The sequence below is a fragment of the Grampus griseus genome (genome assembly GCF_964374135.1).
Source record: "Grampus griseus genome assembly, chromosome: 5".
NCBI classification, from domain to species: Eukaryota; Metazoa; Chordata; class Mammalia; order Artiodactyla; family Delphinidae; genus Grampus; species Grampus griseus.
In genome coordinates this window covers 32,389,211-32,401,201 of record NC_138998.1, presented here as the reverse complement: position 1 = coordinate 32,401,201, position 11,991 = coordinate 32,389,211, and the positions used below count along the sequence as shown (strand labels likewise).

Genomic DNA, 11,991 nt, shown 5'->3' with positions numbered 1-11,991 from the left:
TCTTCCTTCACTAGATCATTAAAAGTTGGAGTTACCAGGACCCCGTCCCAAGACCTCCTCTCCATCTACACTGGCTCCCGAAGCAAGTTCATCCAATATCATGGCTTTAAATATGGTCTGTATGTTACACTCCTACATTTATATGTTCAATGAGACCTCCTCCCTGAGCTGCAGGTTCTCATCTATCTACTCAAAATCTCCACTTAGATGACCAATTGGCATCTCGAACATGGCTTACAACAAATTACTAATTCCCCCTGCTAAAGCAAAATCCTGTTCCTCCTAGTTTTTTTTTTTTCCATCTCAGTATATAGTTTGGCCATACAGCCAGACTATATGTTCAAGCTCCAAACCAACTAGTTATTCCTGATCACTCTCTTTCCTTCTCCACCCCACCCTCCAACATCCAATGGATCCAGGTCCAATCTGCCCCTCCCAATCTCCTGCACTACTCTAATTAGTCCAAAACCACTATCTTTGCTCTCCTAAACTATGCAACAGTTTCTTATAGTCTCATTGCCTCCACCCTTGCCTCCCTACAGTCTAATCTTCACAAAAATGTTGGCATAATCTGTAAACTGCAAATCAGATCACGTCACTCCCTTATTTAAAAACTCCTTGACAGCCGCATAGCACAAGGAGATCAGCTCGGTGCTTTGTGTCCACCTAGAGGGGTGGGATAGGGAGGGTGGGAGGGAGACACAAGAGGGAGGAGATATGGGGATATATGTATATGTATAACTGATTCTAACACACCATTGTAACTAAGAAACTAACCATTGTAACTAAGAAACTAATACACCATTGTAAAGCAATTATACTCCAATAAAGATGTTAAAAAATAAAATTAAATTAAAAAAATTTTTAAAACTCCTTGAATGAAATCCCACTGTACTTAGAATATAAATGTGTCCCATGGCTTACAACCACCCCCAACCCTGCTCCAATGTCTGTTCCTACATCTCCCAGACCTCTTCCCTAACTACATTCTAGCCACATTGGCCTCTGTTCTCTTCTTCCAGTGGCAGCAGCTGGAGGATGAACAGGAAGGGCTGACACTGGAGGCCAGCTCATTCCTGCCTTAATGCTTCTGCAATTATGTCCCTTCTGCCTGGATTTTCTCATAGGTGGCTTTTTGTTACTCAGATCTCAGCTCAAATGCCACCTGCTCAGAGAAGCCTGACTAAAGACATGTAAAGTTATTCTCTGATACCACTCTGTACTTTTTTTTTATAGCACTTACCAAAATCTTACTTATGTTCATTATCTGCTTCTTCTAACCAGAATGTGAGACCTAGAAAGGGAGGAACATCATGTCTTGTTCCCTGCATACCTTGAAGGCCAGATATACAGTTGGCGCTCAATAAATACATAATGAATGAATAACCCAATCCTCCTTACTTCTATAAATAAAATTTTCTTACAATGGGGGTGTTACGAGAAAGGAGAGAATATAATAGAGCTCTTGGTCACTAGGGCCAGCTTATACCACATCAGTGCTTTGCTAATTTGCTTCTTTACTATAAAAATTACATTTTCTACAAAATCTATTCAGTAATATTCACAAACCACTGGAAAAAGCCCAGCCATGGAAATCTCGTAACTGCTCTTTTCACTGAAGTCAGTGACTCCAAGTAGTTCTGCAAGAAAAATCTATTTAAAGTCTTAAACCACCTCTAAAACAAATATACATACATAAAATAAAACAGCTTACAAACAGAGATATGGTTAAAGGCACCACACATCCAAGCAAACTGAGAGCACCTCTTACTACATGGTAATTTGGGACAGAAGTCAATGACAGCACTTTTTTCTTTGAACCGATCTTGTGCACAGAACTGTGATATATAAAAAATGCACTAACCTGAACATATTAAAAAAATGCACTGAATGTTGGAAGGGATGCTAGAGCGGAACCACTCACTTCATGTGCATAATAATACATAATAAACGCTATAAATAAATATTTGTTGACTGAATGCCTTCTAAGATTGCAGGTTGTCAACCAAAACTTCTCTAACTTACAAAGTTCAAAGAGCTTTGAAAAAGCTGGCCCCTTAGGGGGCTGAGTATTTCATAAAACCAAAGAACCAGTGTTAATAAATGGCATACAGAAAGATCATGCTCTTGGCCTGCTTGTGACAGAGCACGTATCATGTGAGCTATTTTCCCAGATGTGCTGCTGATTCATAAAGCTCCTTTAAGAACAGCAAAAGCCTCCAACTGCTATGCATTCTCTCCTATGTACCTGTGAGAATGGGAGCAGAGGCAGGCACATGCACGCCTAGCTATTTAAGAGGTCCATTCAACTCTGCCTTAGGCCAACTCTAGCCAAGTATAAATATATACATACCCTGAATTTAACGGCTCTGGAGAAAAGTTTCAGTGCTGTAATACTTCCTTGTAATAATAATCTCAACTTTTTATTAGAACCTGGAGGCTGAGCAGAGTCAGCTGCACTCGTGTTAGGGCTTGGGAGTCTGAGTGAGACACCCATGAAATGAAACAGGGCTATCTAGCTGTTGTGTGTTCAAAGACTTACCAGACACAACCAATCATTCATTATGAACAATATTTTCAATACTGTCATAATATAAAACAAATCCTTTAATTTCTCAGGTGTTTTTAAAAAACCATTTTATACTTAAGCCAGCCTTGAAGATAGGTACAAAATCTACCTGTTTACATTTTTTTACTCAAAACAACTCAAGCACCCATTCTGTGCATGGCACTATTCTAGGTGCAATAAAAAGAATTCCTAACCTTAGAAACAAGATTTCACTTTCTGGAATTGTGTTATCTCCTTTTCCAGAGAGTAAAAATAAATAAGATCGCCACTGTTCACTACTGACCTGTCCCAAACCCACTTCTGGCTCACAGAAATGCTAGGTTCTGCCAAAATTAAGATGTTTCAATGAACTCAGCTCCTACTTCCCCCAAAATAAGAAAGGAGAACTCCTTTTCATTAAAAAAATAAAGAACAATTCTCCATGGAAGGGCAGTTTCTAATAAGTATTTTTCTCTTTTTCTCCCCTCTAGCTTTTCTTTCAGTGTTCCTCCTCCAATATTGCCTTTTCCTGTACAAGGCAAACCGACATCTTTTTCTGTTTTTCTTTTCCTAAGAAAAAGTACTGCATCTTGAAGACAAACCATTCCCAAGACTAGTGATAAATATTAAAACAAACAAACAAAAAACTTTAAAGGTGAATCACCTACATTACCTTGATGAAGTAAAAAAAATAAAAAGCAGTTGCACTAAGGTAGCTATTCCAAATACCTGTGTTTAAACAATTTTAAAAACTGTTTATTTATTTTGTAAGAATGTACCCCTAGTCCAAAGTTAACTATGTTTAAAAAAATTTTTGGCCAAAAAATTTACAAAAACATTTTCAGTTCAACCTAATGAAAGTGATATCTAGAAAATATTTGACATCATTAAGTCTGCCTTAGATAGTTCCGATTCTAAAGCATTCCTAAGGCACGGTGCTCTGGAAGACAAATGTGCTTCTGCGGCGTTGCGTGGCGTATGCGGCATCCGTGACCGGCTGCAAGTGAGCCCTGGCAGGTTCCTTCCTCCTGACGCTGGGGGACTGTGAGAGGAGTCAGACGTAGGCCCCCAGGGCTGCATGGAACTCTGTGAGACACTGGACCAGCTGCTGGAACTTGGGCCTCTCCTCCGGATCTAAGGCCCAGCAACAAGCCATCACAGCAAATCTGCAGAGTGACAAGACCAGAAAATTTGGCTAGTGATGATATAGTACTCCTAACCTTTTGGTCAATATGATACCAGTTATGTTGTCTATCTAAATGTGGGCGTGGAGAGGACGATATATTAAAAAAATCAATCAATATTACTATCTGTTGGCAGAGCTAAAATGAATTATCTGGATGATATCTGTGGATTTCAATTCTGCAACATGTCAAAATATATCAGCAAATAGAGATTGTATATAACTACCTAAAACATAGTCAAAATAATAACCTGTGTTATCCCGTACAGTTGACTCTTAAGCAACACAGGGGTGAGGGGTGCCGACTCTCTGCATAAAAATCTGTGCATAACTTATAGTTTAGCCCTCCGTATCCCCAGTTCCCCCTCATCCGCATATTCAACCAACCATGGACCATGTAGTACTGTAGTATTTATCACTGAAAAAGATCCACACGTAAGTGGACCCACATTGTTCAAGGGTCAACTGTATTTGAGTTCTGAAAGAAAGAACTTGGAAGAAGAGGAACCTTTAACTAAACTGTAAGAATCCTGGATCTACAGTAAAATCTGTGCAAAAGCTGCCACCTTGCCACAGTATAAAAACCTTCAGGGGGGCTTCCCTGGTGGCGCAGTGGTTGAGAGTCCGCCTGCCAATGCAGGGGACACGGGTTTGTGCCCCGGTCCGGGAAGATCCCACATGCCGCGGAGCGGCTGGGCCCGTGAGCCATGGCCGCTGAGCCTGCGCGTCCGGAGCCTGTGCTCCACAACGGGAGAGGCCACAACAGTGAGAGGCCCGCATACCGCAAAAAAAAAAAAAAAAAAAAAAACCTTCAAGGGATACTGGAACTGAGACTCAATCACCCCTGAACAGCCTCCTGCCCACTCTGATCCCATTATGTGGGAAGACTAGCTATGTGATAAAAGCAGGAAACAGGAACTATCCCACTCACCAGACCAGAACATCTTCCTTATACGTATATCAGTTCACACCAGCTGGCAAGGCACAACAGCAATGAGAAAGGCTCTTTATAACTAAGGATGTCCTTAAGGCTCATCCTTAAGAAAGGCTTAAGGCTCCTGTGCAGGTCCTCACTCTACACAGGAAAACTGACAGTGTTTAGTGTTTTCTCACTATGTACATAAGTCTCTTGGATTAGATTAATCACTACAAATATGAGATGCAAAAAGTCCTAATGTCAAATGCTTTAAAAAGAATGAATGAGTCTGGCTGACTTTGTAGTTTCTCTACAGGAGTATAATTCAAGTCCAAAGAGGCATTATTCTCAAAAGGGAAGTCTCTGTACAAGTATGGACACCTGTTCTTTTTCTTTTATCCAAACGTCGTAAGTGGAGTGAAATCCATGTCTTCAAGCTCAGAAAAAACTTACAGTTCATCAGGACAGTTGATCGGCTGGGCTATTCGGTAACCGTCTTTCAGGTACGCGGCCATCTCAAACGGGTCGATGTCCACATAGGGTGTTTGGCCCAGAGTCATGAGCTCCCACAGCGTCACTCCAAAGGCCCACTGAGAAGAAGAACGGCAACACCGTGAGGGGATATTTAAAACAGCTGTCAGAGTGCTGCTGCCTGTGGCCAGGAGGGGATATTTAAAACAGCTGTCAGAGTGCTGCTGCCTGTGGCCAGGTAGGGACCAAAAATAGCAGATTGATCAACTTTTTTCGTGTGTGTGGCATGTGGGATCTTAGGCGTGGCATGTGGGATCTTAGTTCCCTGACCAGGGATCGAACCTGCACCCCCTGCATTGGAAGCGTGGAGTCCTAACCACTGGACCACCAGGGAAGTCCCAGCAGATCTATTAACTCTTAATGAAAGCAAAATGTTACTTATAAAAAGAAGTCTACCATACCCAGTTAGATTCTCTTGTTGGACAGAAAGGAACATTTTAATGAATGCATTCTTTAATGTGAATATCATTATTGTATATTCTAAGGTAATTAGAGCCATGGGAAAGAATTATTTTTACTGTTGATTACAAGCCCCACCACCCAAAACTGTTAATTATGTCTAAAATTTTCCTAATATGTAAATGTGTTAAATACCATAGCTAGTCAGCAGAGCTGAAAAGTGGAAAATGCAAATCATGTAAAATATAATGTCATGGATTTTTACTATGTTCAGATAATTTAAATTAACAGATGAAAGTATACTGGAAGAATATCTTCCAACCTTGCTTGGGTAAAATATGAGATTTATTTAAAATCAACATGTAAACTATTGGTAGGAGCAGAAATCATAAGCAGTGGCAACAGTGCTCAGTCATGGTCCAGCCAGGGCTCCTCAGTTTGCCTGTGGCTTCTGGACAGTGTGTGGACGGCAGGAATATGTCTCCACAAAGCTGCTGCCATGAGGCAGGACAAGACTCAGACTGGGGGCTCCCACTGATCTGCTGCCACGCGTGGGCCTTGAGGTCAGGAGAGCTGAAGGTGGATGAGGAGGAAGATACCTGTGTACCATGCTATCATGTTTATGAATACCTTCAAGTTGTAGACATTTTGTTTTCATTTTTCTTTCTTTTTCTCTTTTAACTTTCACAACGAACCTATGAGAATCACTGGTAGCCCAATTTTACAGATGAGGAAACAGAGAAATAACCTGCCCCAAAAAACACTTTTTATAAGTGAAGGGGGGAAAAAGGAAAGGGAAAAAGAGGAAAAAAACACAACAGGTCTGTTTATAAAATCTAAGCACAGTGCATCAAATTTTAAGTTATTTTGTTCAATAATAATGAAATACTATTCTAAAGTATACAGATTTTTTAAAGCCTTATATTTGTGAACAATAGTTTTATTTCTTATTATAATCTAGGCAAATAAGGAAACAGTGGAATGATATCTTAGAATATTTTTTAAAACTGTCAATAGAGAATTCTATACTAAGCCAAAATGTACTTGAAAAATGAAGACAAAATACAGTTTTTCAAACAAAAGCTGAGAGACTATGTCACTGGCAGACATACACTTCAAGACACGTTAGAGCAGTTCTTCATGTGGAAAGAAAAAACACCAATGGGAATTTGGATCTATACAAAAAATGAAGAGTGCTAAAAATATATGAACAACAACTAGGTATTTTTTCCTCATTTAAAAATTTCCTTAGGGCTTGCCTGGTGGCACAGTGGTTGAGAATCTGCCTGCCAATGCAGGGGACGCGGGTTCGAGCCCTGGTCTGGGAAGATCCCACATGCCGCGGAACAACTAGGCCCGTGAGCCACAAGTACTGAGCCTGCGCGTCCGGAGCCTGTGCTCCACAACAAGAGAGGCCACGATAGTGAGAGGCCCGCGCACCGCGATGAAGAGTGGCCCCCGCTCACCGCAACTGGAGAAAGCCCTCACACAGAAACAAAGACCCAACACAGCCAAAAATAAAATATAAATTAATTAATTAAAAAAAATTTCCTTAATAGACTGTTTAAAGCAAAATCCCATGCACTGTGGGGTTTATAATATAAATGGAAGTAAAATGTATGCCCATAATAGCATAAAGGATGGAAGGGGATGAGTGGAAATACTGTATTGGCAGCTGCTTATATTAAACATGAAGTGGCATAATATTCGAAAGTAGAAGGTGTACACTGTAAGCCCTAGAACAGGTTTCCCAACTTCAGCACTAGTGACACTGGGGACTGGATGAGTCTCTGTTGTGAGAGGCTGTCTTGTGCATGGCAGGATGTTTAGTTCAGCAGCATCCCTGGCCTCCACCCACTGGATGCCCCAAGTTGTAATAACTGAAAATGTCTCCAGATATTGCCAAATGCCCCACACCCCCAGGAGGGAGGGTGCAAAACTGCCCCCAGTTGAGAAACCCTAAGCCAGACTGATGAAAGAAAATAAAAAGACACAAATAACCAATACGAGGAAGAAAAGAGGAAACATAATTACAGATCCTACAGACATCAAAAAATATTATAAGCAACTCAACTTTATGCCAATAAATTCAATAACTTAGATGAAATGAACAAATTCCTTGATATATATGTTACCAAAATAGATACAAGAACAAACAGAAAATCTATACAGCCCAATATTTCTTAGAGAAATTGAATTCAAAATTTAAAATCTTCCCACAAAGAAAACTCTGCATCCAATTTCACTGGATGAATTCTATCAAACTTGAAAGAAAAAAATACAATATTAGTTTCCTAATACAATGTTAGTTTCCTAGGGCTGCCATAACAAAGTACCACAAACTAGGTGACTGTTTAAACAACAGAATTTGCCTCACAGCTCTGGAGGCTAGAAGTCCAAAATCAGGGTGTTGGCAGGGCTACACTCACTCTGAAACCCACAGGGGAGAATCCTTCCTTGCCTAATCCTACCTTCTGGTGCTTTGCCAGCAATCCTTGGTGTTCCTTGGTTTGCAGCTGTAGTACTTCAATCTCTGCCTCTGTTTTCACACAACATTCTCCCCTTGCATGCCAGTGTCTCTTCTTATAATGATATCAGTCATACTGGATTACGGTCTACCTTAATTATGACTTCATCTTAACATTATATCTCTAATGACCCTGTTTCCAAAGGTCACATTCTGAGGTATAGGGGTTAGAACTTCAACCTATCTTTTGGGGGAACACAATTCAAACCACAGTACAATCCTACACAAACTCTTTCAGAAAACAGGGGAGGATGGAACACTTCTCGACTCATTTTTAGGCCAGCATTATCCTAAATACCAAAACCAAAGCGTTTAGCTTTTTGGAACTTAATATCTTTTTTATTAATTGTTACCATTAAGGTAGAACAACGGCCATCCTTGAGGTCTGTGCTTTGGGAGGAGGGAAGAGACAGGGCTCAGACGGATGTATATTTTTAAAATCTTCATACAGACAGAGTCTACAGGAATTTCCCTAAACCTATTGGTTTAAGGGGAATCTTCTGTTCTGCTTAAAAATGGAAAAACGATTTCAAATTAATAAAAGTTAAAGGAAGGTGCCTGCTGACATACAGGTGTTTGTCTTTAAACTTTATATGAACTTTTAATAATGACAGTAATTAGTCATTGTAATGCTTAATTTTTAAAATAGTGTTCAGGGCTTCCCTGGTGGTGCAGAGGTTAAGAATCCGCCTGCCAAAGCAGGGGACACGGGTTCGAGCCCTGGTCCAGGAAGATCCCACATGACGCAGAGCAACTAAGCCTGTGCGCCACAACTACTGAGCCTGCGCTCTAGAGCCTGCGAGCCACAACTACTGAAGCCCGCCTGCCTAGAGCCCATTCTCCGCAACAAGAGCAGACACTGCAATGAGGAGGCCGCGCACCTCAATAAAGAGTAGCCCCGCTGGTCGCAACTAGAGAAAGCCCGCGTGCAGCAACGAAGAATAAATAAAATCTTTATTTATTTATAAAGCACCAAAAAAATAAATTAATTAAATTAAAAATTTTTAAAAATAAATAAATAAAATAGTGTCCAATTGCCACAGGGAAAGTAGTTCACTACACAGATGGAACAGAGCCCAAAGAAGTGAAGCTAGTTGGAAGGGTGTTCCTACCCCTTATTTACAAGATAAGATGGGTCTGTTCTTATTCACTGATTGCGGTAGCAGCTTCGGGGAAGGAATAATCAATCCAAACTAGATTTTGGAGGAAGAAACAATAAGAACTGCTAAGAAGTGGATACTGCCACTTGATGAACCCCATCCACTGACAAGGGATGTTCTAACAACTTCTGACTGTAAGACTTTCATAGTAATGCTGGTGGTATCTGAGACCTGGAGTGTACACAGGGACCATAACAGTGCAAAATATATAAGATGACTTAAAAAAAATACTTCTTTCACATTGTTGTATCCAAATTACCACTAAGCACCCATCTAAGTTCCTTATGTTACATATTGCAGCACTAAGAAACACCAAAAAAAGAACAATAAACCCAAAGGGAAAGTTCCAGTTTCATTTCCTTACAAGCCAACAACCAAAAAAAGTGATTAATTACATGTTGGCTCACAAACCCTCTAAAAAAAATCAAGACCAAACAGCACAAGGATAATTTGTGGAAAACTTGCTCTCTAAAGTCTTCTGATAACTGAACCATTTAAAATTTAGACAGACTTATTCTATAATTTCCTCTTGTTTGACGTCTTTGGAAAGGGGGCAATGAGAAGGTCAGCCTGTTTTTTCCAGAGTTTTATAAAACTTTTATAAAAGGCTCTTGCTACATCCATTTAAAGAACATGTAGAGAATAACAGTGTTCTTCTATTCATCTTATTTCTCTTCTCCCAGCTTGTGTTATTTTACAGCTTCTTAATATATAGGATACAAAATTTTTTCTTCACTAACAACATATACAGATGTGACTTGTCAAAAAGTATATAATACTCGGGACTACCCTGGTGGTGCAGTGGTTAAGAATCCACCTGCCAATGCAGGGGACACGGGTTCGATCCCTGATCTGGGAAGATCCCACATGCTGCGGAGCAGCTAAGCCTGTGTACAACTACTGAGCCTGTGCTCTAGAGCCTGCATGCCACAACTACTGAGCCTGTGCACCTAGAGCCCCCCTGCTCTGCAGCAAGAGAAGCCACCACAATGAGAAGCCCGCACACCACAACCAAGAGTAGCCCCCCACTCGCCACAACTACAGAAAGCCCGTGCACGGCAATGAAAGACTCAACGCAGCCAAAAATAAATGAATGAAAAATTTATTTATTTTTTAAAAAGTATATAGATCAGAGTGATGTGAGGTGAGAACTCCACCAACCCTAAAAGGTCTCTCCCCTAGAATCTCCAGAAAGGAACATAGCCCCGCTAGTACCTTGGATTTAGCCCAGGAAAAGTCCAAGCTACAGAAAGCCATGTGGATGAAAGTCTCTTGGTGCTCCAGCCAGGAGTCAGGGCTCTGCCTCTGAGGTAGGAGAGCCAACTTCAGGACACTGGTCAACAAGAGACCTCCCAGCTCCACATAATATCAAACGGCGAAAATCTCCCAGAGACCTCCATCTTAACACCAGCACCCAGCTTCACTCAACGACCAGCAAGCCACAGTGCTGGACAATCTATGCCAAACAACTAGCAAAACAGGAACACAACCCCACCCATTAGCAGAGAGGCTGCCTAAAACCATAATAAGGCCACAGACACCCCAAAACACACCACCAGACGTGAACCTGCCCACTACAGAGACACGATCCAGCCTCATCCACCACAACACAGGCACTAGTCCCCTACACCAGGAAGCCTACACAACACACTGAACCAACCTTAGCCACTGGAGACAGACATCAAAAACAGCGGGAACTACGAACCTGCAGTCTGCAAAAAGGAGACCCCAAACACAGTAAGATAAGCAAAATGAGAAGACAGAAAAACACACAGCAGATAAAGGAGCAAGATAAAAATGTACCAGACCTAACAAATGAAGAGGAAATAGGCAGTCTACCTGAAAAAGAATTCAGAATAATGATAGTAAGGATGATCCGAAATCTTGGAAATAGAATGGACAAAATGCAAGAAACAGTTAACAAGGACCTAGAAGAAATAAAGATGAAACAAGCAACAATGAACAACACAATAAATGAAATTAAAAGTACTCTAGATGGGATCAATAGCAGAATAACTGAGGCAGAAGAACGGATAAGTGACCTGGAAGATAAAATAGTGGAAATAACTACTGCAGAGCAGAATAAAGAAAAAAGAATGAAAAGAACTGAGGACAGTCTCAGAGACCTCTGGGACAACATTAAACGCACCAACATTCGAATTATAGGGGTTCCAGAAGAAGAAGAGAAAAAGAAAGGGACTGAGAAAATATTTGAAGAGATTATAGTTCAAAACTTCCCTAATATGGGAAAGGAAATAGTTAATCAAGTCCAGGAAGCACAGAGAGTCCCATACAAGATAAATACAAGGAGAAATACGCCAAGACACATATTAATCAAACTGTCAAAAATTAAATACAAAGAAAACATATTAAAAGCAGCAAGGGAAAAACAACGAATAACACACAAGGGAATCCCCATAAGGTTAACAGCTGATCTTTCAGCAGAAACTCTGCAAGCCAGAAGGGAGTGGCAGGACATATTGAAAGTGTTGAAGGAGAAAAACCTGCAACCAAGATTACTCTACCCAGCAAGGATCTCATTCAGATTTGATGGAGAAGTTAAAACCTTTACAGACAAGCAAAAGCTGAGAGAGTTCAGCACCACCAAACCAGCTTTACAACAAATGCTAAAGGAACTTCTCTAGACAAGAAACACGAGAGAAGGAAAAGAACTATAATAACGAACCCAAAACAATTTAGAAAATGGGAATAGGAACATACATATCG

At 40.7% G+C, this 11,991-nt stretch overlaps 1 protein-coding gene across 2 annotated transcripts in view; it reads right to left on the bottom strand.

Annotated features, from left to right (window-relative positions):
• Positions 1-832: 832 nt before the first annotated feature.
• RYK (receptor like tyrosine kinase) overlaps positions 833-11,991 on the bottom strand; it is a gene marked incomplete at its 5' end in the record, with an annotated part of 102,449 nt that continues 91,290 nt past the window's right edge. For both annotated transcript variants that reach the window (XM_082655624.1, XM_082655625.1), the window contains 2 exons: positions 833-3,714; positions 5,101-5,237. In XM_082655624.1, coding sequence (XP_082511750.1) covers positions 3,603-3,714; positions 5,101-5,237 — 249 coding nt within the window. In that variant the 3' untranslated portion in view covers positions 833-3,602. The remainder of the gene's footprint in view (positions 3,715-5,100; positions 5,238-11,991) is intronic.